We start from the raw sequence: 27,347 nt of genomic DNA on the forward strand, positions 1-27,347 counted from the left end.
CTCCCGTTCCCCTGCATCTGTTCCCCATTAGCAGAGCCGAGAGTATAAAGCAGGGAGCTGACAGGGGCTGGGAACACTCGAGTTCCTGCCTGGATCATGGGGTTTACTATCTGGCTGTGCGTGCTCTGCCTGCAGGCGAGCCTGCTGTCACACGCCCTCGACTGCTCAGGAGCGACACAGGGAGAGCTGTGTGTCAGCGGACAGACCGCAGACGGACAGGTAAGAGACGCACTTCTAATGGATGTGATAGTTAAGATAAGGACAGTGGGTACCAAGGTGTTCATTAGATATCAGTCACCATGTGTGCTGTTGTGACACTTCGGAGGTAAGTGCAGCCTGTTTGAGTCTGTTTAAATGCTGTTTGCTGGACCAAACTATATAATAACTAACCCTCTTCTCAAATCAGAGTGACAAGAAACTGATTTATCAGCATTTTTCTCCAGGAAAGAGGCTACTGAACGGTTTATGTAATGCAAGCCGGCAGGGACGAGTCAGTTTGATGATAATTTTAAGAGTATGGCATGTTTAAAATTTGGAAAATTGCAGTGAATTTACAAAATAGTTCAAGCATCTCCGTCATTTCTGTCATTTCACATCTCAGATGACTTAAAGCTCAAAAAACATCTAATTTGCCTTCTTTTCACCGACGGTAACTTCATGTCATTTGGCATAGATTCACAAGTAAAATCATCGAGACTCACCTTATCAATCAGTCAAGTATAATTCACGACAAAAATCAATCTCTAACACGTTGTGCTTTCAGTGTAGGTTGGTTTCAATGGCAGCATGCTCGTACGCAGTGTGGTCATTGTTTACACAGTAGCTCAGGTCAGAGGAAGACAGTTACTCTGCTGGAATGCAACTTCACTCTGACTCCTTCCAACGAGGCAGCTGTGACGATAATAGTGGTCAAGTGTGCTTCAGGATGTCAGTAGGAGACGTGTACAGTCTGACCTGTTGAGACGTATAATTTTTTTTTTTTCTTCTAACAGAAACAAAGTCTCATTGTAATGGTTTTTGCAGCCATAATGCCAACACACCAAAAATACACCCCTCAGTGGAACAAAATCTTCCAGCTAACCCTTTTTTTGGCTTTTCATGTGGCTGGCGGCTGTTATACTTTAAACTGGTGGTTAGCATTTTTCTGTGGACGGTCCTCATGTTCTGTCCAAAGTAATCACCCTCATCTGGACAAACGGATTCGACAGCTGCTGGAGCAGAGAGGAGGATTTTCACCCACACATGAAAGGGTTTTCATTGGGAATCTGAAGGCGTTTGTGCCACATATGTGCTTTTCTACAGCAGTTATTCCTATTTTAATTACAGCGTGCGCGATTTGAAGCTTCAAATGTGGTGGGGACTAACTAATACCCGATGCAGCATCTTCTCAGGGGCTGCGTTTGGTTTAGTTTACTTGTGTTTTGCCTTTTCCCACCAAGGTCACTTGTGTTTATTAATGCAGTGGAAATTTATGGGTCTCAGCAACACGTAGCAGCAGAAAACCAGATGGGTTGTTGAGGGTTTTGAGGAATTTTGGCTTAATATCCTTTATACACACTCACATGCACACATACACCCAGAAGGTCATGCAGATGCTGCCATGTTTGTTGTTGTTTGTTTGCCAGGGTTAAGTTATGACACTTACTTTGACACAGTACTATGTAGGAAAACAATGTATGAAAAAGTGCAAGAATATTTATATAACACACATTTCTTCGCATTAATATAATCCCACTTTGGTACTAAAAGTGCTTTTTATTTGTTTTAAATACAGCCTAAGTTTTAACTCTTCCTCTCCTCTTCTCCAGTATGATGATCAGAAGCAGCAGAGGGCGCTACCCTTAACGGAAGCATTGGTATGTGACACATTTTATTCACTTACTATCCCACTCAAGGTTGTTGCCTCAGTTCGACACACCCTCACACCTCAACTGCCGAACAGGTCAATTATCTGCATCTCCCACGTTAACATATATCACTGATCCCAAAACAACTTGACTGTTGCGGCGTAACAGCGACACACATACCAGAACTTCATCGTGTTCTTGAAGTTTGGTTCGGTTTAGGGTTAAGACTACTTAGTTGAGTTTGGGCAACAACAGTTCTTGGTTAGGTTTAAGAGGCAAAACCACTTAATTAGGTTGAGGCAACAAACCAGCTCGGTTTAGGAACACATTGTGGTCTGGGTTAAAATCATTGCGTTGCTCCTCAAACTCCTGTTACAAGTGTACCGACCTCACGTAACGTTGTGTAAAGGAACTCACTGTTGACTTCCGGTTTTCCAATGGACAAAAACAGCGGTCTGAGTGAAAGTCCTGCGGTTGTTTTACCCGACCGTCCATCCCCGACATCCTCCCTATAGAGACGCACTTAGAGGTTGCCGCTGACAGCAAACGTGAACATGGATCGTTAATAAGCTGCAAGCATTTTCAACACATGTGGTAGTTTTTCTGACGAGGACAGGCTCCCTCAGTCTGAATCCGTTTGTTCCTCTGAAAGAGGGCATACGATTGGGGAAAAGACATCATGACAGAAGCAAAACAAAATGGCAATTAGTGACAGTATGATGTATCTGCGAGAAAGCTATCCAGCGATGAAACCATAGAAGCGTTGCAGTTTTAGCAACAAACAAACACAGGTTACTGAGGCCCCTCACGCCGCAATGGCATAGGCATATTTTTAATTACCCATCAACTGCATACAAGGCTGATGTGCCACAGCGAATACTCACATATTCGTCAAAACCCACTCCGCAAGGCAAACCTAAGCTATCATCAAAATGTAGGTCAATGGCAATCACTGTAAGCACTTTAAATCGCTGGGCAAATATCTCATAGCTAATGCAGGCGTCTTTATTCTCAGCAGAATGGAAAAGGAGAAAGCGGAGGAAGTTATTATCCAATACTGGAACAGTCTTTTTATGTCCACACTTATATAACTTTGGGGGGGAAAAAAGCGAAAAAAGGCACTGATGGAGTCAAAGCCCTGCAGTGCTGTTATAAATTCACCACAATGTCCTAATTGGCGAGCTGAAACCTGTTGTTTCTCAAAGTGACAGTCCATTTATTAGGAAAACAAGTGGATCAATAGCGGCGCTTCATTTATGCGCGGATCAATGAGAAATGCAGGATACGACGGGGGCCTTTGACAATAATAATTTTACTGTTTCCTCCCCTCACGTCGGAGTTTGTCCTGCCTGGAAGAAAAGAGGCCGAATGTGAGGACAGGGACACAACGGAGCAGGACGGGACATGAGACTTGACGCACGCGAGCTGTTGTTTCGCTGTGGGTTGTGGATGTGGTTGTGACTGTGATTCTTGCAGGTTTTGTCCAGACGTAAAAGACAGCTGGAGCAGAGGGGTCACACCCACCTGAGCCACTCCAGCCTGCCCGGGGCCGTCTCAGTCAGAGGCTTCCCTAATACTCTCATCCAGGTAAACCACACTCTTTAGTCACGCAGGAGTCAGAGTGAGCAAAAGCCAAATGCGGGGGAGGTGGGGATGGTTCACAGCGCTGACTGCTGCTGCTGCTGCCAAAAGTCCAGAGAAGTTGTTAGTCATGCTGTATCATCTGTATGGAAATGATCCTAAGAAACCACATTATTTCTTCACTTATAAAAAAAAAAGTACCATATAAGTGCACGTTTTTCTGCAGTGTGTGTCAATACTAAATCCCTGCGTCTGTGGTGTATCAGGCTGATAGGTCCAGGCGACACTTGGTTCAAGCTGCAAATAAGAAAAAGAGCAAGCGCAAATCCCGCGTGGGCTCCTTCTCCCTGCTCAGTAGCGACAAGAAATCCAACCAGCTACAGGTGAGTCTCCATGGCAACCCCTCCGAGCAGAGGAAACAGCTGGAGCAAAGAGGCCAGATGTGCAGGCAGACTTATAAGGCCACCTGTCTTGGTTTTATTGGATCGGTTTGGGTTTACTTACCGCTACAATCTCTTCCTGGAAATTGTGTTTTCATATCAGGCAAATATTCAACATCATCTCTTGTCAGGATGCCGAAATAAGTTCTCACAGAAAAAATGTCAACAACGACTCCCCTCTGTGTGGGATTTCACTTCCAGGTGATTAGAGCAAGGAGGCAGGTGAAGATGGACCCAGCCAAGAGGAACTCCAATCGTTCCGGAGCGTTCTCTGTCCTGGTGAGTCATCATCACGTAGAGATTAACCTCCCACGCACAAATGTACTTCCTCCGATAAAAATATTTAATATTTACATGATGTCTTTCTGTGCTCTCCAGGGAGATCCACTGAATGAAGGACAGGAAGAAAGACCCAAGAGAAGCGTTTAGAAGAAGAGTGCTGCTGAAGAAAAATGTTCTTTCTCATCTTCATTCACATTTTACCTAAAGACACACTATTAACAAATTCAAGATCGGTGTGAAAATCTGACATTTGGAGTAAGATCTTCTGTGTTTTTTGAGTGACCATGATGCGTGCGTCCACCATTGCTGTTCCACCTGTAAGCTAGCTTACTTCAATCAACCAGTTTGCACTTACAGATACTTTTTATATACTATTTTAAGTTTCTAATATATTCTTGCATGTTACGAAATCAAGTTACAAAAGATCCCATATTAATATTTCTAGTTTGCCATGTTGTTGTAACCTATTTAATCACAGATTCCTTATGAAGATTGGGGGTATATTTTTGCAGAAATATTTCTTGTGTTGTGTGTATCAGATTTCAATAAAAGGTCTACCGGAGTCATATGGTCAAGCTCAGAATTTTGTGGGGGATTTTGTGAGAAAAAGAAGAAAAAATGAACTAAGGCAACAATTCAAACATAAAAAGTAACAAATAGCTGTTTTGACATTATGATGTCTACGTATTATGTTGAGCTATCCACTGAATTTAGCGTGCTAACCAGCTAGCCCAAGCTCGTCCTGGTCCAAAGCTCCTGTGCTACGGGTGTAAGCACTAACATTCCCCTGGTCTCAAGTTCCCAGTCCAAACCACTAGCTGCATGGCTAACCGAGTTAGCTAGCTTAGCCAGCTACAGTTAGTAACAATTAACGGGAACTCTGGTGATATGCTACCTCAGGTGAGAATATCAGATATTTGATTAAACAAGCTGTTCTCAGAGAAAAATAAGGTCCCATGAACACTGTTTGAAGCTGTTAAGGTGGCAGGGTCCGCCACATCCAAACAAAGTAAAACAGTATGAGATTGTGTTATCGTTAAGTGTTTGTTTATTTAGTTTGTTCAGGCATAAAATAAGAAAATCAGTCCACGTAGCTCTTTCTCGTCTGATTAAAACTTCTTCCCCGAAACTTTACAGTGCACCTTAAAGCACTTAATGCTCCACTGGAGTCTTCATCTATAAAATGTGATAATAGTTTACTCCCTGAGCTCCATTAAGAAATTATACAGCCACTTTTTCCTTTTCCCTCCCTGTCTCAGAATAACTGCCTGCGACTGATTCATAAAATGAAATATCATGGGGTCACACATAGGAAGCACCTCTGAGTCACCAATTACATATGGCAAGTGTTACAGGTATTGTGCATGGCTGGCAAAGATGGTGGCGGGATAAACCAGCAGGAGCCTTCTATAAAAGGCCCTAATCCATTTAAATTTACCGCAGCCAAGGGCAAAAAGCCTGCGTGTGTGAGAGAGGGAAAAAAATAAAACTCTAAGTGTAGACCAGACCATCTGTTTCAGGAGTCAAACTTTGTCTATTTAAATATCTTGTGTCATTTTTTAATTCATTTGGCCAAGAATGGAAACACAGTACGGTCTGCAGCAGCAGATTTTTTTAAGTGTTTCTGCAGAACGCTGACGTAAATGCGTGCACAAAATCTGATCTTTGCGGGCGGGCTCCGCATCTGGGTCTCTGCCTATTTACGGCGTATCGGATTAGAAAAAAAATCACCTGAGAAAAAACAGCGCTGTGCATGCCGGGTTAAAAATAAAAGACGCAAAAAAACGGCCATCTAAAATCGTAACACGGTTCCGCCCGACGTGATGCCACCAGAAAATCCAGAGGATGAGGCAATCTGATGAGGAAAATGAGCCTGCATGTGTAAAAGTGTAAGGCAATCTAAGTGAATAGGATGACTCATCCTCCGCTCATTTACTGATCAGAGCCCTCAGCTCATGACGTAGGTATGCAGCAGTCACAGTCTCATTACGATGCTTTAATAGACACAAACAGAGAGAACGGGGAAAAAATAACACAACAAAATGTTATTTATAAACTTGACATTTTCCCTGAAGCACATAATTGATGCTGAATACGCTTCAGCAGCTCGCTGAGGGGGGATATAGACAAAGTGTGAGGTCCCGAGCTGCTGACACACTCATCAGATAACCTGGATTAGCTGGTTACGAACCATCCTTGCGTTGTCTTGGTGACCATCCGCCACAGGATGCCACTGTGATTTCCCCGAAACAGCAACGCTCTGATAAAGACAAAGATCTTATTATTCCCATTTAGAAGCAACAAGGGAGACACAGCCTCGGCCCACTCCCTTGTCATCGTCATCTCACAAACACACACGCGCATTGGTGTGACGGCTGCCAGCAGGGCATCTCTGACCGGCTGTACCCTTGGGCTAATGCATCCTGGGAAACTCCTAGTTGATGACCAGATGGAACTAGACAAAAAGTGTCAGAGTGTGTGTGTTAGTTGCACACAAACAGATCCGTCCTAGACACGCTGTAAATAGAAATCGGCCATATATGCTCATTTCTCCCAGTGATGTAAGTGTTAAATTAAAGTTCAGACTTCAATCTGAGCATGTGTCACCGTGTGTGGTCAACACAAAGGGAATCCTTCTTGCCTTCTTTCCTTTCATCGTGGTTGTGTAATGGTGTGTGGCATTGTTTCCGCTCCGGTTTTGGGGTCAGTCGTCTCCTCGAGAACAAAGCTGATGATAATCACCGCGAGCAAAATAACGTGGAGGCCTTCAATCTATAGGGTTGCGGGAGGAAATGGCGCAAGTGGAGTTATACGTCAGATTTTCCCATAAAAGTTCAGTCAGGTTCGTATGCAGTTAGTGGCTTACGGTCAACATCCCTTTCAAGCAGTGGAAACCACGGCGTAAGTATTAGTCTCTGTTGACAGGAGCGTCTCATCCCAAACAACATGCAATGTGGCAAAATACAAGTCGCAAACAACCTACGTGAGCAGAGAGCAGCAAGTTTGTCTTGAAAGAAGAAAGGATCAGCTAATATTTTGCAGAACAGTAAAGAGTTGAAAACTCTATGGGTGCCTTGTCTTTTATTTTCATCACAGTGTGAATTAAAATGTTCTTCTGTTTTAAGGATAATCACTATTCATAAAAGCCTTTTGTAGCTTTGGGGCCTTGACTTGGTGATGATCAGGAAGTTAATTGCTGAAATCTGGGGGGGGAAAAAATGGTGACTTAATTTTAAGAAAGACAGATTGGACTAGAAACATGAGTAGTCAGAGGATTGTATCGGTTTTAAAGGAGCACCAACCTAAATTTTGCCCGGTTCAAGACTTCAAATCTGCGGTCACATGCTGGTGTACCCATCTAAAGAAACAACCAATCAATCACACCTAAGAATAGAGACATAGCTTCTTGCCTGGCTTGTTAGCTTTAGCCTATAATGTTTGATAAAAATATTTTGCCTTTGATTTGACCAGTCACCAGCAAGACCAGCATATGTTGCGTTTTGGTGCTGGTCTATGCTTCCTTGTGCTGAATAAAGAATGCTATACTAAAACATAGCTAGCTTGCATTCAAAAATAGCAACAGAGAGATGGCTACAAACGTGGAAGTGGCCAATATAGCTGTACGAATTGTTTAAGTTTAAAACTGCAAATAACCATTTCAGGTAGGTTTTCTTTTAAGGGGACTATTTCCTTGTGGAAGAACCAACTGACAAGCAACCAGCGGAGACTCCAGGAAGTGAGGCTACTAGGCTTATCCTGAAGCTAGCCTGGTTGTAGCTTCATATTTAGTGTACAGTGTGTTCATGTATGTGTGTGTCAAAGTGTGAAATTTGTGTAAGGTTTATCATGATATAAATGAAAAAACAAAAACCCTAATCGCAATAAACCAGCGTTATGTTTTTTTTACTTCTTTGCACTGGGCTGTGAAAGTAAAGAAGGTATTATAGCAACTGCAGACTTGCTGTACAAAGTGTGACTTTGTGATGGACCGTCCAGACAAGGTATTCCCTACTCAGTATTCCAGGAGTGGTTCGCGTCACATATTCTCAGTTCCAGCTGACCTCAGACTGTGACCATGCTTTCAGGCTGAATTTGGCTCCCTCTCTTCATCTCCTGCCACTTCCCATCAGATCAGATACAGGGCGTTGGCTGTCTGCCCTCACCTCGTGTCGCTCCTCTCTGACTTGACATCACCGCCCCCGAACAACCTCCCTAACTCTGCCTGTCAAAACTTCCTCTAACTGCTGTCACAGCGGCCAAGCCCTGTCACATCACTCCATCCCTAATGAAGAGAAGGCAGGGAGGGAGAGGCAAACAGAGATGTATATGTGTGATACGTGTAAATCCTCAGTAACAGCGTTGTGACGTCAGCTCAATATATCAGTCCGCTGACCTTTCAGCGTGTATGGCAGCGGGAGGGTTATTTATGGGCCAATGCAGAATTCATTGACTTTTCCAGGCTCTGTCAGCTTCTCATTATAAACAAAGGCTTCGTCTGAACATCCAGAGGCAGTCTGCCATCTGCAATCCCTTCAGTTTGTCACCAGACAAATGTCCACAAACGTTCTCAGATGTCCTGAAATATAATTTAGAAAAGAACTTTGTTGTCACAGTCACAAATAACATCCACAATCTTGCAGTTACTGCAAAATATTGATGCCACAGTCACATACATGGTTGATGTAGACAAGTCGCCATTACTGCAGAAGCAATTTTATACTTTGCATTTATTTTATATAATGCTACTTTTGTCAAGAAATCAGGATGAACCTGCCCAGTTCTCAGCTGCTCCAACAATAGTGGGAAACTTCAACTTTGGAGAAAACTGAATGGGAAATACACAAGCCTTTACGACTTTATTACGGTGTGTTGGGGATCAAGAGGTTCACTAAAGGTGGACCAAGAGGTATTACTGATGAAATCTTGAAATGCAAGGATTTTCTTCTTCTGGCAAATGCCTTGGTTGCTTTTCTGAGGGCTTAACATACTCAGACACTCATAAAACTTAAAATAAAAAATTTTAAAGTGTTGGAAATGTAAATTTTATGGGTTTCGGCCTCGTGCGGAGCTTAATTGCTCACTCGGGCACCCCTCAAACGCAGCCCCTGGGACTACTTTGGTGTATGGAATGGAATATAACATGCATGATTATGTTTTACCACCTGAAAGTAAGAACCATTGTATTTTGTGTTACTTCAGAATGAGCTTTCTACATCAACAGAGGGACTGGGTCCTCTTTCACTGAGTCAGCCATGCTTTGACGGAAGCCCTGTTTCCAGTCATCATGCTAAGCTAAGCTAGCACTCCCCTGGCTTTGGCCTCATGTCCACGTAACGGACATGAAAATGGTATCAATGTTCTCATGTAACTAAATGTATTTCCCCAAATGTCGACCTACGCCTTAACTGATATAGATTGACCTGGGGCTTACAGGGCAGCACTGGAGTTGGGAATCCAACACTTGCTATGACATAAAAGAAACTGACAAAAAACAAAGTCGGTTTAAGTTTGACCACCATACCTTTTTGAGCTCCTCCAATGTATCTGAAATGCTTTCCTTAAAGATTTTGTCAATCCAGCAGGAGTAATGAAGTCACAATTTCTCAACAGGGGTCTCCACATGCTTCACCGTTAGCAATTCACTAGCAATAAATGCCCCTGGGTTTGGGGACAAATATTGCCGGAGAAATCTGAAAGCGGTCATAAATGCCGGGCACTGAGATGAGCATATAGCTGAGAGAAAAATGCGGGATTTTGTCAATTCCGTCTCTGGGCAATTCATCTGCGCGCCTCTCCTTGAAGATGATGGATGCCTGCTGAGTCACTGCCATGGGCCAATCTCTGCCCTGCTCAGTACATTAAAGCAGAAAATATTGCTGAGTTTGACCCGCTGCCCACCATAGGTCCACGGAAAGCTGATTTATTAAGAGGGGAATACTCTCAGACAGGGCGAATCAATTTCGTAGATACAGATTAAAATAGGATGGCGGAGAGAGTGATGATGAATTGAGAATGCTGCATTTCTTAAAAATATATCTCGAGGAAACGAGGAAGCCAACGCGTCACATATATACGGCTCTAACTAGGCCGGAGAAATCTCTGGATCAATCACAAGGCAAAGCGTGGCGTAATTCAGCCGCATAGACAGGGCCAATGTAATGGGATGTAGGCGCAGAAAAGGAGAGATGAAAGGGTGCGAGGCAGGTTTGGTTCAGCCCGAGCCAAGTGGGCCAAAACGTGAGCTCTCTCCCCTCTCGTTCCCCTTTCTCTTTGGTATGACACGAAGGTCGTCGCGGGTTGTGAAGTGGACAGAGCTGTCAGTGGAGAGAGGAGCGGGGGTGAGGGAAGAGATTCAAATAAGCCTGGGGTATTTAAGATGGAGCCACAGAGTTGAAGACTTCTTGTAAAAGTGAAAGACAGCCCTTAGACCTGAGGCACCACGAGGGAGGGATGGGTGGGCAGCCACGGAAAGGTAATATGTGCTTTGGAGGTTGGAAATAGCTTCGAGTCACCACCTCATTGACTTTTGTAACCGTTTGTGAAAATTACAAAGGCTCTCAACTGGCACAATTATGTACTATAGAGATGAAAACAAGGGTGGGAAGGAACATTACATTCCTGAGTTACATTCCTCAAGGGCAGCAGAGTAATGGCATATCTGGGCCAGGAAATATTATGAATAAGTACGACCAAAGAGGAGCATAACACATTAGGTCACTGTCTTTAAGTCTCCTCAAACCACTTCAGGGACCTTTGGTGAGGAATACGGAGAAAAGTACTTCTAGCTTGTGGTCGGAAAAGAAACCTTCTCCCACTTTTCCGAGCCTCGACTCGCATGTAGAAGTCATTTTGGAGCAGACCAAAACAGCACAAAATGACTTCTGATTGCTGGGAGTGATTAAGTCTTGCGAGGTAGCGCAGACTGCTGATAGAAATCGCCTTTGCCTCTTTTTTTTTCTTTTTTCTTCTTCCTTATCTGTCCCTCGGTCTGCGACTGCCTCCATAACTATATCGCCTCCTTATCTCTCTATTATCCTGTCAAAAGCTCTGCACGGTGAGTGCATCAAAATAAACGTCCGTCAGCATCACTGATGTATGATAAAGAACAATACCAAATGCTCTGTAAAGGGAAATGCATAACAGACTGTGCGAGCTGACAGTGAAGGACACAGGCTGTAAAGGGCCTACAGCTCTGAAACTTTAGCAAGTTCAGCCCCAAGTCTGTGGGGTCTGCCGGGTGCCAGCTGGGGCAGAGAAGTATTAATATTTCATTTGAGGCTAAGTCTCACTCCGAACATTACGGAGAGAGAGGGGAGGCTTGTTGGCCCAGGAGTGTGATCTCACATTGAATTTTGAAGTCATAAATGGACGTTTCAAAACTGCAGAGCGGGTGGTGCTTTAGAGGTCCCGAGAGGACAATAAATCATTCGGTCACACGTACTGTAGCTACGCCCGGGCCTCTCCGGATCAAAGAGCCCCTCTCAGCATCTCCATACCACGTACTCTCCGGCTCAAGTATGAAATGTATGAGGGAGAGAGAAAGATATATCTTTATATTGCATCATACATTTGTGATGCCACTGAGATATCTGTGACCAGGCTACGTGACGGCCCAGCTTAACTTGACTCCCCATCACCCTGGTGTAAGAAAATAGTAGAACAGCCTTTCTCTTAAAAAGCTAGTCTGCAAGAATGTAGAAAAAAATTATATCTTTAGCCTAAGTTGAAACTGCAATTCTATAACGTTACTCTCACTGGTGGCTCCATGTTTGAAAGAAAAGAAGAAGAACACTTCAAAACTGCCCTCTACATTGGCCCAGTGTGCAAGAAAATGTGTTAAAGTGCACTTAAAACGGAGAACAAATGATGCGGTGCCCTTAAGGTGCCCTCCCAGTGAGGAAGCCATGATAAAATGCCCTCCAAGGTGCCCTTCCAGTGGAGAAAACATGATAAAGTGCCCTCCAAGGTGCCCCCCCAGTGGAGAAAACCCACTCTAAGGTGCCCTTCCAGTGGAGAAAACATGATAAAATGCCCCTAAGGTGCCCCCCCAGTGGAGAAAACCCATTCTAAGGTGCCCTCCCAGTGGGGAAAACATGATAAAATGCCCTCTACAATTGCTTATAATATGATGCAGTGCCATATATATAGGCTGCCCTATATGCAGGAATAGTTTCACGATAACTGTATGCCCACTTTCTGCACACTAGTATTAGTACTAGTTGTATGCAGCTGGTGCCCTTTTTATTTTTTGCCGGTGCCCCTCAGACAGGGTCCACCACTTATTTCCACTAATGAGAAAAATACACTGGTCTTTCCATTGAGAACCCACGCTGACAACTGGTAGCCTACCATAACTGCGGCTGTCAAATAGAGACAGAGAGTCCTCTTGTGAGCAGGAATGATACTGGTTCTTCACTGGTTTATCTTTGAGAGCAGCTCAGCAGATTCCTCTTCCCTGCTGCTACACATTGTTGTACTCTGGACTAAGCTGGAGCTTCAGTTTGCTGATGTTCACTCTGCGTTAGTTTGACCAAAGCTTGCGAGAGACTGCTCTCTTGTGGCTATACTTTAGGATGCAACATGTCTCAACTTCAACAACAAGACAGTAGTGGATTCGAGTGGACTCTACAGATAAAAACCATACAAATCTCAAATTATTCTGATTTGTACTAATCAGTGTAAATTTAGAATCACACATTTAAGAACAAAGGTGTGAGATAAGTAGTATTTTGCAAATAAAAAAAAAAAACTCACAACGATAACCTCAAAGGGCAACACAGTTTCATACTTTGTTTATATTTGGCGGTCCGCCACCTTTCTAGCTTCAAACAGTGTTCTGGGTACCTTATTTTCCTCTGAGAACAGCTTGTTTATTAAGATGTGGGAAGAAAACAATATTTCTGAGTTTGTATTATTACCTCATAAATATCATATTGTGTTTTTATTAATGTCTGAGTTGAAATCTCTTCTCCCAAAACTACACACTGCCCCATTTAATGTCTTGAGTGATCTTGATGGAAGTACTGACATTTAAAATATATATATTTATAGAATTTATTTGTCATTATGTGTCCTATAAATGAAGAGATATTGGGTTTATTACAACAACAGATTTGGGAAACGTTTCATGACGTCACTGAGTGCATCCTGTCTGACTGCTCAGGTAAGGCGCAGGTGTAGGAGGAGTTGTCCCTCTGACTTGTGGCTCTCCTTCTTCACCTGCAGCTGTCTGATGGTTCACCTGTCCCAAGGCCTCCTCCACCTCCACAGTCAGCTGCATGGTCTGCTTTAATACCGCATGGTATTTCTCATTCATCCGCTTCACGGCAGGTTCGTAGCTGTCGCACTGCACTTTGAGCTTCCTCATCTCCTCGATGAGCCTGTTTTTCTCCTGGACAACACGTTTATGCTGCATCCTGTGGAAGTCTCTGGCCTTCTGGACCCTGGCCAGTGTCTCGGCTGAGGTTGAAGCTGCCCGTCTGTACTCCTCCCGCTCCCGCTTAGCGTTTTTCAGCTCCCTGTCCAGGATCTGGATTTCAGTGTACACGTCCGGGACCACACCGACCCGTTCTGCATCCACCAGCCCTTTCTGCACCATTTCAGTCCACTCCGTCTGAAAGCAGTCAAGTGTTTCTGCCATGCCCATCTGGAGGAGAAAGTTGCGTAAAAAGTCATCCACGGCCTCAGGTCGGTGTGTTGTTGCGTCGGCTCCGGGAGCAGCGCTTGGCTTTGCCCGGCTCTGGATGGCTCTCACCGTCGCCTCCAAATCTTCTTCACCTTCTGTCAAACTCCAGTTATCTCCGAGAGATACTTCTTCATACTGAAAGTCATCGTCACTCTCGTACTTTTCCATTTTTTTATCAGCAGCGCTCATGTTCTGTCTGACACATCAAGCGAGGGAAAGTTTGATGTCGCTTGATGTTGCTATGGCGACGATAAGTCCGTTCAACGCGAGATTTCACCAGTTCGCGTTTCATCCGTCACCAAGCAGTCATGGCGGACTACCGAGAAGCGCCCTTGGCCAGTCGGCCAAAAACACTGGACCCAAATGAGTATTTCAATCTCTCGAAGGAGTACCGACGTGCGGAAGAGGACAGGGCAGCAATCCGAGCGAGCCTAAAGATGCAGTATCAGACACAGCTCAACAACCCGCACAGAAAAGCGCTCATTGTAAGTGGCTAACTGCTAGCTAGCAATGTCACCCTTGAAAATGGCTCAGGCTACTTGCTAACGCTAACAGCTAGCATGCCAGGGCACATAAGTCACACGAGCCCAATTTTACTGAAGTATAAAAATGCATTATTAAGTGCCGCATACTGGTGCATGTGTTTTGCGTGTGCAAGTGGGGCTGGGTGGCACTAATGTTGTCAGGAAGGTTTTATCTTTGTCAAAACGACAGTGTGTCCCATTAGCTTGCTAACTCGAGAGGAAGGTCGGTCCCTGATGTTGATGTTTGAGCAAAGTACTGTCAGAGCGATTGGGAGGCTTTCACTAAGACATAAATGCCCTATTCCTACCTTTACTATGACGACTTGTAGCTCAGTTCAATATTTTGTTTTCAAAAAGGTGTTTTCTGAGAGAATTTTCACAAAGTCCATGAATGTAGGAAGTGCTACATTGTTGGCCAGAGTTTGAGTCAATGCACTCTAATTACATGACTGCTTTAAACAAAATGAATATCCTGTGAGATATTTGTTACATACTAGTCCCTTTCAACCCAGAAACTAAACTGACTCCACTCATAATTGATATTCACAAAGGATACAGAATAATACATCAGAATAAAAAAATTCTCAGGTAACACTAACATACAGTTGCCACATTTGATACGAACCTATGTACTTAAACTGGCTACAGACAGTTTTTTTTATTAATATATAATTATCAAGTGAATGTTTGCATAACATATTGTCAATAATGTAACAACACCATCAGCGGAATAAACCTTTATTTTAGGAAGCTATTTTGTTCTGCCACTGGGCATACATCTCCCTGGAAAATGAAGACAGTGGTTAGGAGCATGGCATGACTTTACTCTGCTTTCAGGTCTCCATTATAGACTAAATGAATGGCTAAACTCACGTTTCATCCTTTGCTGTTGGTAAATGTGACACTGAGTGAAAACAGAAAGTGATCAAGTTGTCTTTGCGACAGCGGTGTCAACAATCATACTTGAAAACACTAGAGAGTTTTGTTTGCACGATAGGTTACTTAATATTGTTTCGTGTTGTGTAGTTCTGCTACTGCTTCTTATGTCTGTTCTGTGCATGCTGGCCTTTTCGGTGACAAAAGTTCTGACTTGTCCTGGTGAGAAAAGCATAGGTGTTGCATTAGCGATAATATTGTTTTATAAGTATTTCACTAAGTCATGACAATGAGCAAAAATGCACAATACCAGGACCCTGTAACCAAAGAAGCTAATATAAATTTTTACTAATATTGCTACTAGTAGTTTCTGCAGTTTTTCAGTAGTTTTTCACCCAATATATATACTTGAGTTGGCAACACACTATTTTCTTTTTACTCTCGATGTCTTTGTTGACATAATTGCGTAAATTCTTTCCATCTGCAAAGATTCAGTTTATACAAGGCGAAACTGAAATGTAATAGTATACTTCTGTCTTTACAGGAAGACCCTGCCCTGACACGCTGGGTGCACGCACGCGCCAACCCCTACTTATACTTCAAGCCAACATTCAAGACATCTCTCGTGGGTCTGCTGTTTGGAGTTGTGCCTCTCTTTGGCCTCTATTACATCTTCAAGACAGACAGGGTATGAAATTAGACAAGCTGACCTCTTTTTGCTTGATTATTAGTGTTAATGAATAAAAACGTGTGGCTCCTAAAGAAGAAAGTTCAATAACTACACCATGTGTTATCTATGTACTATAGATACATCAGATAATGTTTATATTTATACAAAGCATGGGAACATCTGTTGATCACAGTTCAGTCAGAGAACTTCTTTAATCTTTGTAGAGCAAGACCGACAGAAAAGAATTAAAACAGTTTAAACAAAAACTGGCAAAAAAAAAACAATAATATATGCTGCATAGTGTTGCAGGTTAAATTCTGTTGCCTCAATGAGTATCATTGTGTTGTAGGTATCTAAGTTGTATTCCCAATCTCTCCTGTTGTCTTCTTTTCATTGCATCTATTCACTGTTTTATTGCCAAACTGTGGTCAAAACATCAATGATTTTACTTAATGTAAACACAGTATTGGCGGTAAGAACACATGGGGTAATTTTACTTATGTTACAGCTCTAATAATGTTTTATTAGCTACTGCAGTACAATTACGATGCCATTTCAAAGAATATTTTTGCGTAAAATAGTCCCGAAATGTGACGCTTGGTCATGAATGGCATCATAGATATCTGAAAAGCTATTTACTGGAAGATTGGGAGTCATTATTCCCTTGTATGTAGGTGTGCAGTTGATCTGGTTTTCCTTTTTTGTCACAGTTCCATTCGAAATGAATGCCTCACTTGAAATGCTGCCTGCTTTCATTTTCCTCCCCATTGTCATGGAGATTCACCCTCTAAATCCTCACCAACAGAATAATCCAGAGGGAATTTGGTACAATTGTCACACTGCTGGGCTATCATGTCTCCCTCTTCATTCTGGGAGGAAAAAAAACTGCTTGAAAATCATAAAACACTCACTCATAAAGCATGCAGTTGAGAAAATGTCTTGAAGGTCAAGAGGGATGTGATGTGACTTTGTTGCCATGGAACCTGCACTAACCCATCATCTGTTTGTCGTCTGTTTTACAGGATAGGAAGGAGGCACAGATCAAGGCTGGAACTCTAGATCGCAAGTTCAGTCTGTCATCGTGAGCTCAGATGTACAAAAATCTCCTTTATGTTCTAATGATGCTAGTTCTTGGAATTATTATTATCCAAATAAAATGATATTGTCAAAAACAGTCATGTGGTTTTGATTGATGAGGTAGAAGTGTGAATGATGGTAAAACAACCTATTGTCAAAGGTGTAGTCAGTGTGTGCACAGTTCACATTATAGCTGAGACTGATCATTTTCATTACTGTTTAACTTGACAATTATTTTCATGTTTACTGGTTCAGTCGATTAAATGTCAAACAATTGTCAAAAATGCTCATCAGAGTTAACTAGAACCCAATGTAATGTCTTCTAATTGCTTCTTTTGTCCAACTACCAGCAGAAAACCCTAAGACTTTTCATTTAGTATCATAACGGACAAAGAATAGCAGCAAATCTTTACATTTAAGAAGCTTGAACCAGCAAAAGTTTGATGTGACTGAAATTAATAATCAGTTGTGAAAATAGTTGGCAATTTTCTTTTGATTGACTTACCAACGCAGCTCTATCTAACATGTAGAACCAGGCTACTGCTGCTCAAACTCCATTTAAAGGAGCCTGGGATGATCTGTGTTGAAACCTGTCATTTGTTGAAGTTAGCGGACTCCATTTCTAAACTACAGTTAAATAATGTTGGTCTGTTAGCAGTCGAAAACAAGCTAAAAGTCACAGAAATTGTCACAGAAAATCGGACCCAAGTCCTCCACAGTCTCTTTTCATTTCACGTTACAATCTGCTCACACATGGCCACTGAAATGACACTGACTAATGAAATATCTGTTTAAAGTTGGATCACACCAGCCCTTTTTTATCAGCCAAACCTGTTAGAAAGGCCACTCCTAATTGCTCATCAGTTTCCATGTATATACATTTGAATGTACAGAAACCATATATGTTGCCTGGATGTTATTTTAATTTGGAACATGATAAACAGCAAATCTGTTACATAGCTTAATTCTTCTTTAATTTCCCCAAGCAGACCTGATCATACAAAACACAAAGAATGAAAGCCACAGACATTGGATTGATGGACTGATGGTAGTTACATTCAATAGAGGGAAATTACAATGTTTTATCTTTATCTGTTTCATACTGTTTTACTACGGTTTGCTGGGCTTCCAGTTGGGATTGAAGTGGCTGCGGAGAGGTTCCCAGCACTGGTAGTAGCTCTTGTCAAGTCTCTGGCACGTTTGTAGACCCCACTTGGTCACTGCCATACTGAAGGACGACTCAAACATGAAGGCCTGAAGGAAACAAAGGCATGTCACGGATATAATCAGTTATAGCATCAAGATGGTTTCCTTTCCAGCTTTTTATAAGGTGAAGCTGAAGTCATTTTTTATTTTTTTTTACCATGGTTCCCTCAGCCACCCTCTCAGGTTTGAGCTCAGCCGTGCTGTTCTTCTCGAAGCACTCGGCGTCCGGGCCGTGTGGGGTCATCATGCTGTGGAGACTGGCCCCTCCAGGCTGGAAGCCCTCCTCTTTGGCTTCGTAGTGGCCGTGGATCAGACCCATGAATTCACTCATGCAGTTACCTAAAGAGACAAGCAGGAGGAGCCGTAACACAGCACTGTAATGGGTGCAGTTGTACTCAGTACAACTAGATGGCCTTATAGGTCTGTGGTGAAAACAGACAAAAGGTGCTGTGCTGCTGCCTCAGTTGGAAGGAGTCATACAACAGGTGGACTGTTATCTCCCACTGTCTTGACACTGGTTAGGGGGAAATGGACATGTCAGCTTCTGGTCAGCCTGTTTCACTCCATGATAGACTAAAACTAACCTCACTAGACAGAATTTGACATGTTAGGATCAAATTTCAGCCTTTTCTTAACAACCAGGCTCTCAAAAATTCATTGTTTCTGCCTTTTAGGTCTTCTAATTTCGCAAAATGTGAACAAATTAAGTTAGAGGAGGGCATGTAATATGTTATCATGGTCTTACGATGATAGTACGGAGGACGGAAGGTGTGGTCGGCAACACCCCACCGAGGGGGGAAGATGACAAAGTCGGCAATGGCCACACCTGGTCGGGTGGATTTGGCAGTCAGCACGGTAAAGATAGACGGATCCTAGAGAAAGATCAGACATCAAGAATACATGACTTAAGGCTGAGAGCTGGGGTTAATTCACTTAAAGGTGCACAATGTCGAAGAGAAAGATTGTCATTGACTGATTGTTTTTATGCCTAAACACACTAAATACACAAACTCTCTTTGTTTTCATGTCTGAATAAACTGAATAGAAAAACTGACCTTAAAGGACAACACCGTTTGTTTTCCTTTGTTTATATGTGGCGGACCCTGCCACCTCTCTAGCTTCAAACAGTGTTCTGGGGACCTTAATTCCCTCTGAGAACAGCTTGTTTATCCGGTTATGGAAAAGAGTTTGTATTATGACCTTAATTCTGACTTTCTTTTTCAAAACCACACAATGCCCCTTTAAAGGCAGAAAGGCAAAAACATTGTAAAGTACTGTATAATACTGGTGTGCGTCTGTGTCCTTGAATTCTCACCGCATGGTCGAAGGCCACACAGTTGATAACCATGAAGTTCTTCAGGTTGTATTTGTACGGTGTGTAGTTCCCATGCCAAGCCACCACATTGAACGGAGAGAAATCCTGCGTTCAGAGCACAAAATGAAACAAATGAGCCGAGTCTACCCCAGCAGCAAACACAAAAGACTTTAAATTGAGCTTTTCACAGGGAAAAAGGAATAATGAATAATGTCTTTGTAATCTTAAATTCCCAGAGAGAGTACTTCTTGACATAAAGAGAGGGAAAAAAAAAAAAAAAACTTGTCATAATGACAAGGGTTGATTGTGAAGGAGGGTGTGCTTCTTTCATTCTTTTCGCCTTCTTTCATTCCCCCTGTTCTTTGTGAAACGAGGCTCCAGGTATTATGGGGTAATTGGCTTCACAATCAAACTTTCCCAAACTTTGAGCATTTTGACGCTCGTGGCGGCGTAGTTATGGGGGGGGGAGCGGCGGTAACAGTGTGTGCAGAGATATTTCTTTATCTTGATTGTTAAAACCACAGCAATTTTATATAGTTTCTCTGTTCTGATAATGTCAGAGCGAAAAAGACATTCAACAGCAGCTCTAAAATCAATATAGTTCATTACAACTCGAGCTGCCTCCTGAGTGACCCGCGTGCTCCTCACACACATGCTCGCGTACACTTCCAGCTAATACACACCAGTAGTTGGACCTCACAGACACATATGCATACACAGACATGTCTTTAAGTGAATTCACACACATTACATAACTAATAAACACTTACAAAAAGGGCCTACGCCACACACGCAATTTGCAGTGGTTACACTACAAATGGGGTCTTTGGGAAACCCAGTGCAGGTAATCTCTTGGACATTCGTCTGTGGTAACTCCACTACATTCGATTAAAATGAAGGGGAAAGTGGTGGAGAGCAAGCGCTTGCACACACATGCACACAAAACACAAACATATTGGCCCAGTCAAGCAAATAATAAGTTAATTTGAGCAATTTCAGCGCTCTGCGGGGGAACAAAACAGCAGGACCAGACGGGAGCAGCAGCATCTTCCCTGAGATGAGGCCCGCGTCTCCCCCCCAACCCCCACCCTATTTTCTTAGCCCCGTAGCCTCGCCCTCCTGGCTCTGGGAAGGGTGGACACCAGGAAAAAGAGTGTCAGGTGCAGACAGGAGCCTCCACCTCTGACACCCAGCCCATAACAGGGGGCTGATACACAAGCAGAGGCAGCAAGAGAGATAGAAAAATGTTTGTTTCGCTACAAAAAAGACACTTTCTTGCCCTTGGGTACTTCCTCAGATGAATAATAACAGTGTGGTTTGACACGGTTTCCACGGTTACAACCCTCCAACCCCCGCCCCTGCGAAACCTTTCCTCCCACCTCCTCCCCGTCTAGGTAAAAAACCTCCTGTCAGACATTATGTGTCGATCCAATTATGCGCCCAACAGGACATTTCAGGAGGGGCAGGATCATTCCCTGAGTGAAATACGGTGAAATTAATGCTTAACTTGGGAAAGGTTTTTTCCTACAAAGCAAAGCTTCACAGGTACACTGCCTGTAACTCCTGAATGTCTTAACTAATTATGAGTGATTAAGACTCATAAGGGAGTCGAGGCGGAAACCTGCTGAACGGATAACAGCCAACACTTTGATATTAAATCATCAGGGATGGCAATTCAATCGGCAGCAGCAGCTAATGGATCATATGCTTCACTTGGACCATTTCCTGTTAGGCATTGTTGCGATTCAATGGAGTCAACTGAAGCGAACACATACCTAAATAGGGTAATAGGGCAAGAACGCCATATGTGTTGGCTCCTGTCATACGGTGTCTGTGTACGTGTCAGTGTACTGACCCACAGAAAACTAAATATAACAAAAAAAACATCACCTGTTGGCAGGCAAAGAGCTTTCCTTGGTACTTGTTGATGACGGTGTAACCTGTGGCTACTTTACGATCCTCGTACCAAGCAACTGGACACAGGAAGTCTCTTGGGTTGGCAAGACCATTGGCTCCTGGGAAACACACAAACATAGTCATACAAATACACATACACAAAAACATCAAAATCTGCATAACAGTATACAGCCATGTTAGCTGCTCTGTGACTCTTTGCACAGTACTTTAAGCCTAATGCTAACATCGGCATGATAACATGTATTGACGCAGTGTGGTATGTGTATTTTATTGTGTATTTCCATATCTATTGTGTGTTGTGGTTTTATGATACTAACAATTGACAGTTGTATGTTTTCATTAAAACGTACATTTCAAAGCCTGACTAGGGACAAGAGCTGAATATTAGCAATAGTTATAAACTCATAGTGCTAACATGCTAACATTATTGGAGTTCAGCGTGTTTCTGTGGTAACATTTGCTAATTAACGCAAAAGAAATAACTGCTGAGGTGAATGGGAATGCCATTCGTTTTGTTGCTATGTGGTCAGAAACCAATATAGCCCTGGTTAAACTGGACTTTTTACCTAAAGATAAGACATGAATAACTGTTATTACGGTTCATCCCGATGGGAACATGAATACTTTGCCAAATTTCACGACAATCCATCCAACAGTTGTTGAGACACTTTATGAACAACAACAAATGTGAACTTCATGGTGATACTAAAGGAAAAGTCAGGAGATCACTAATGTCATTAGGACTCATCCACTTGAGATAATAAATGTCTGGCAATCCATTCAAAGAGTAACTCCAACAATTTTACACATCACAGTGTTTTCACAGATCAGGAGTCTTCCTGCATAATTAAAAAAGTAGTATAAAGCCTTTTGTGGTTCCAGAAGAAGCTGCATGTTATCTGATAAATTGCCTCCGCTCAGTGGCTAAGTTGTATTGTGGGTAATGTAGGTGCCGGTTTTTGAAAAGCAGTCTTATAACACTGTTGGACTCATCACAGAAAGTTTCAACAGAAATGATCAAAATCGAGATATCAGAACCAGAGACATCACCGTCTTTATTCCACATATTCGTCTTCCTATTCAAACCTGTCGCCTACATTACCCACAGTGCAAAGTAGCCACCGAGTGACATCACTGGAGGGATTTGTCAGATTAAATGCAGCTTCCTTTGGAGTCACAAAAGGCTTTATATGTCTTATTTCACATAGGCAGTGGTACTCCACCAAGACATGTGAACTGCAACTGCTCGGACTTGGCAGGAGAAGGTGCAAAAGAATTAAGGCAGTTATAAGAAACAGACATGAAGCGGTTGATGTGCAGATTTCAAGGAGGGATGAATGCACCTATGGGTCCCAGGTCGGGGAGTTCAAAATGGGCTCCATAGACCTCCAGTATGTAGCCTCTGGTTTCTCCAAACACATCCACACTGAAGCGCATCCCTTGCTGGACAAAACACACAAAAAAATGGCTGTGAAGGGAAATTTCATGCTAGTGCTGATTCAAAAGTGTGATATACTTAAGGGTTCACGGACTAACACGTGTGCTGAAAGGCCCGGTGGTCAGGCGCTCTGTAGCTCAGACCCTTTTTCCCTGTCATTTAATTTCAAGGGCACTTTTGTGACAGTACCAAACTACGACTTTCTAAATATGGTAAATGGGGTGTGAGGGCAGACACACCGGTAGATTTCTGCATGAAAACTGGGAAGATGAAAAAGATAGACCTCACCTGGATGACACAGATCTCGTTCGGCTCGACCATCATTTTCCCAAACTCTGTGGTGATCAAGATCTCGCCCTGCTGGGGGACTAGAGAGGAAAACAGAACAAAGAGAAAAGAAAATCTGAGGGAGAATAAGGACTGGGGATTGAGCTATCATTGTTCTTGTGATAGACGACAGTGAAAACATCAACAGCCCTTTTCCTCACCAATCAGAAAGTCTCCATCTGAGTTGTTGAAGCACCTGGAACGAGAGAAAAAAAAAAAAACTGAGTCAACTTGGAAATGAGCGTCAAAGCGTAACCAAGGATTCTGTAGCCGTTTGATATGTGAAAATGCATCTGTTTGTTACGTGATGGGACACATTTGCACACAAATACGTACACACCTGTCAACCATGGAGGTGTTGCAGGTGTACATGTGGATGCCGATGCCGTTGCGGGACTTGGCGTCTCCAGCACCACAAACGGTATGCAGGCCCTGCAACATACAAAATCCCAATCAGCAAACTGAGAATCTATAACCAAAAAATCAAACAGAAAACAGAAAACAGAAAACGACGAGTTCAACTCACAGCCACAAAGTCCACTTTCTTCTCTGTAGATTTGGGGATGGTGAATGGCAGCCATCGCAGCTGTGAGAGAGAACTCAGAGTCAGAATCTACATATGCACGATATACAGGAGGAGACTTAAGGAATACATATATATGTTTAAAATGATCTCCCTATCATGAGCAATAAGATCCTACATGAACACATCATTTTTTTAGCCAGAGTTAAAACACTTGTGGTTTCTGTACATCTGATTTTTTAACTGGTATTTATCTGGCGGAACCCAGTTGGAAAAAGATGATGTCAGCTCTGTGCACCAATCAGAGTGGAGCTAAAATATGAATTCGACACGTGGTTACATGTTGCACCTTTAAAGATATAGACATTCAAACTGTGAACACAACTTTTCAGGGGCTCTAAGAAGATTCCCAGTCTGTCCACTCGAGGTGAAGATGAAATGAGCTCTTCCTTTTGAGCCTTCACATACCTGGTTCGGGTCAGGCTCCACTTCGTTCCAGTTCTCTGTTAGGTTTCCACTGGGTACTGCAGTAAAGGGCTTATGTTTGACAGATGGCAATATGCGGTAGAACCAGCTGGAGAAGGAAAAAGGTTAAGTAATTATTTTTTGTCATAGCTCCGTTTGGTTTTATGGTGATAGGTGAGATGATTTGAACGTCAGCAACAAGCGAATACCTCCTCTTATTGGCCGGACGCGGGCAGGTGAAGGCAGAGCCGGAGAGCTGTTCAGCATAGAGGCCATAGGGACAGACCTGAGGACTGTTCTGTAGAGACATAATACTGGATGTTAAAGGTGCAATAGTGATGATTTTCACAGATACTGATAAACTAATCATTTCCTAATGATTCATTAAAATATTTGCTCTCAGTCTGTTGCCATATATCCTCAAATCTCACTTATTGAGGAATTACTCATTAACGATTCATTCACTACCAAGTCATTACTGATTCCCTCCTCAGTAACTACTCACATGTTTGTGTACTTGTATTGTAAAGCGAAAACAGAAAAAAGTGAATAAATATTAGTATGAATAAATGCTAAAATGACCCCAGTGTGTGTTTTTTTGTGTTACCTGTCCCTCAGGTAAAGCTCCTGGACAGCGGGGGTCCTCAGAAGAGAGCTCATTCCCAAAACCGCTCAGGTACTGACAGAGACAGAGACATCCAGCGCTCACATTAAGCCAAGTTAAAGTAAAAAAATAAATGAAAGCACATGTAAACACCACGCGGCTTCATTGTAATGCAGGATAAATGTGTTCATGCTGGTTATAATTAAATTTGAAGGCTTGTCATTAAGGCTTGTCTTTTGGTTAATTGTCGTCATATTGATTCACATTAGATCTATGATAAAACAAACTGCTGTTGTGCCAAATTTCCCCCCCTCGCAGGCATCCATTACTTTTGTGTTATTGCGTCGCAGACTAATTGCGCACAGTACGTTTTGGTCAATATTTCAATTATGACAGCAATATCATTCTCCCATCCGTCTGCACTGGCGCTGATCACCAGCAGCCGTGTCTGCATAGACAAACACAAACTTGACACGACGTGAAGAAATGTTGCTGAGTCACTGTTAGTCTGCAAAAAGCGCGCTCACGAGCATGGATGGCTTCCATATGTGCGCGTCCATGCGCGTCTGTGCGTGCGTAAAAGCGTTTTTTGAGGCTCCAGTTTGTTATGCCTCACGAGGAATTGTTATGTAAAGTCGGATTTAATTCAATTCAGTGGGACGTTTTTAGTGTCAGAGCAGCAAAGACTCTTGAAACTAAGTCAAACAAAGAAAACGCACGAACTGTCAGTCAAAGTAAGTCATTAAATCACGTTCATTCTTAAAATTCTGCTTGGCGAAGCTTTTGCCAAATAGCTGGCTTACCTCCACTAGTCCCTATGCTTTAGGTTATAGATATATGGACATTCCCACGATTATGAACAACAGTGAAATTAAGTAATATCAAATGGGATTGATGTTTGCTTTAAAATACACCAATGTAAAATGTTTCAAAAATGATGTCGTAATGAGGACTTCACACCTAAATATCGTTGTTTTGTGAAGCTGTAGAAACTTCTCAGACCGCATCTGGGCAGCTGCTGAATGCAGCGTTCTGATTGGTCGCCGGCAACGCCTCCTATCAGTCAGCCTGTCTGCTTGTGTTAGAGTTAATGATGGCTCCATGCACAGTTTAACTTTGCGCCTTTCTGCCCCAAGATGTAAATGATCTATTCCTGAACTTTATCCTTTTTTCATCCATGCAAACGTTCACTACTTTACATTCATCTGAAACTTTTAGGGCTTGGCAGAAACGCAGATCATAACAATCAGAGAATGAACATATCTAACAATATAGTGTTGGATAAAGCCATCGCCGCCTTACCTTGAGTCCAGCCATCGTTAAAGCCGTTCAAAGGGTCTCAGTGGTTACAGATTAACCTGCAGCTGTCCGGACTCTTTACGCATTCTCCTCGACCGAAATCCGCTGCCCAGTCGCATGCATGCCGCTTTATGAACTGGGAGGAAAAAAAGGGGGTTGGATTTATTCTCTTTCTCAATCTGGTTTTAATTAGGCCTTGACTCCGTGACGCAACAGTGCCAGGGTCTCATGCAAAGCGGAGAGGATGGGTCAGATGGCCAAAATGTGCGCAAACAAGGACCAGCCACTGCCAAGACAAACAAGAACTTAGTCTAAAAGCTTTGAGAGCAACACACAGGTAACAAACGGGGCATATTTCATACAGTTACTTAGGGAAGGACAGGCTATTACTCAGTTTATGGTTTCTAGGGTGACATACAGCTGTAATCCTGACATGACCTTTTAGCCAAATGCTTTTGAAGGGATGCTTGAGTATCGCAAACCAACTATAACTAGTAGTAGAAAAAGTACAGATATTTAGGCTATAATGAAGTAAGGAAAAATGGCAGCCTATAAACGATGGTGTAACAGACAGCATTAGTCTGTTATAGTGACTTTAATCTTGTTCAAATGGCTGTGACCTCATATGGAACTGCTTGTGTAAACAACGGTGTCGTGCACATCTTCACGTCCTGCAAAAACAAACCTCCAGACAAAAAGATTTGCAAAGTACATTCTGCAGTTAAAGCTCCAGAAATTTGCGAGACCATTATTTTCTTGACTCGAGCACTTCCTCTGTGGACCAGGGGTGGATGAAGTATTCAGATCCTTCACTGAACTAAATGTACCACACTGTGAAATGACTCCACTGCAAGGAAAATTCCCGCATTCAGAATGTTACTTCAGGATTTAGAATCTAATAGTAGTGACAATTCTGCAGAGAAATGGTCCCTGATAGGGTGTCACAACTATTTCTGATGTTTTTATTAAAGCAACATTATGTAGAAATTGTCATCTTGTGCGATTTGGTGCCCCCCACAGTTTCTGAGTGCAACACCTCTGTTGTAAATACTCATCCCAGGTCTGTAAGAATTTATCAGACAGTAGGTGCTGACCACAAGCAATAGTCATCACATCATAACAATGTTATGAGTTGAAAGAAAGAGCCAACTCGAAAAGCAATAAAGCAGTCGTGCAAAGTGTGGTGACGAACAGAGGATGGAGGGGATTGCTAGCTGCAAAAAAAAAGACAGGGAGTTAGCTAAAACAATGCGCAAGGTAGCATTTAAGGT

The 27,347-nt window shown here is 42.7% G+C and overlaps 2 protein-coding genes across 2 annotated transcripts; one reads left to right on the plus strand and one right to left on the minus strand.

Annotated features, from left to right (window-relative positions):
• The first annotated feature begins 14,094 nt into the window (after positions 1-14,094).
• ndufb4 (NADH:ubiquinone oxidoreductase subunit B4) lies at positions 14,095-17,079 on the plus strand. Its single transcript, XM_030398815.1, has 3 exons — positions 14,095-14,320; positions 15,780-15,923; positions 16,928-17,079. The coding sequence occupies exons 1-3, from the start codon at positions 14,144-14,146 to the stop codon at positions 16,988-16,990; spliced, it is 384 nt and encodes a 127-aa protein (XP_030254675.1). The 5' UTR covers positions 14,095-14,143; the 3' UTR covers positions 16,991-17,079.
• Positions 17,080-17,883: 804 nt separating this feature from the next.
• Positions 17,884-26,212, minus strand: hgd (homogentisate 1,2-dioxygenase). Its single transcript, XM_030398814.1, has 14 exons — positions 26,080-26,212; positions 24,781-24,852; positions 24,383-24,471; positions 24,177-24,282; positions 23,712-23,771; positions 23,526-23,617; positions 23,347-23,381; positions 23,147-23,226; positions 22,764-22,863; positions 21,394-21,518; positions 19,504-19,608; positions 18,934-19,060; positions 18,346-18,527; positions 17,884-18,236 (listed from the first exon to the last, which is right to left on the minus strand). Exons 1-14 carry the CDS (start codon positions 26,092-26,094, stop codon positions 18,093-18,095), a joined length of 1,332 nt encoding a protein of 443 aa, XP_030254674.1. The 5' UTR covers positions 26,095-26,212; the 3' UTR covers positions 17,884-18,092.
• Between the last annotated feature and the right edge of the window lie 1,135 nt (positions 26,213-27,347).

The sequence above is a fragment of the Sparus aurata genome, chromosome 19 (genome assembly GCF_900880675.1).
Source record: "Sparus aurata chromosome 19, fSpaAur1.1, whole genome shotgun sequence".
NCBI classification, from domain to species: Eukaryota; Metazoa; Chordata; class Actinopteri; order Spariformes; family Sparidae; genus Sparus; species Sparus aurata.

Coding starts and splice junctions, on each gene's coding strand:
- hgd (XM_030398814.1), bottom strand. Junction 24,472..24,780: donor GAGCTTTACCTGAGGGACAG/GTAACACAAAAA, acceptor ATGTCTCTACAG/AACAGTCCTCAGGTCTGTCC. Junction 19,609..21,393: donor AGCTCTTTGCCTGCCAACAG/GTGATGTTTTTT, acceptor CTCTGAACGCAG/GATTTCTCTCCGTTCAATGT.
- ndufb4 (XM_030398815.1), top strand. CDS start 14,144: ATGGCGGACTACCGAGAAGCGCCCTTGGCCAGTCGGCCAAAAACACTG. Junction 14,321..15,779: donor CGCACAGAAAAGCGCTCATT/GTAAGTGGCTAA, acceptor CTGTCTTTACAG/GAAGACCCTGCCCTGACACG. Junction 15,924..16,927: donor ACATCTTCAAGACAGACAGG/GTATGAAATTAG, acceptor TCTGTTTTACAG/GATAGGAAGGAGGCACAGAT.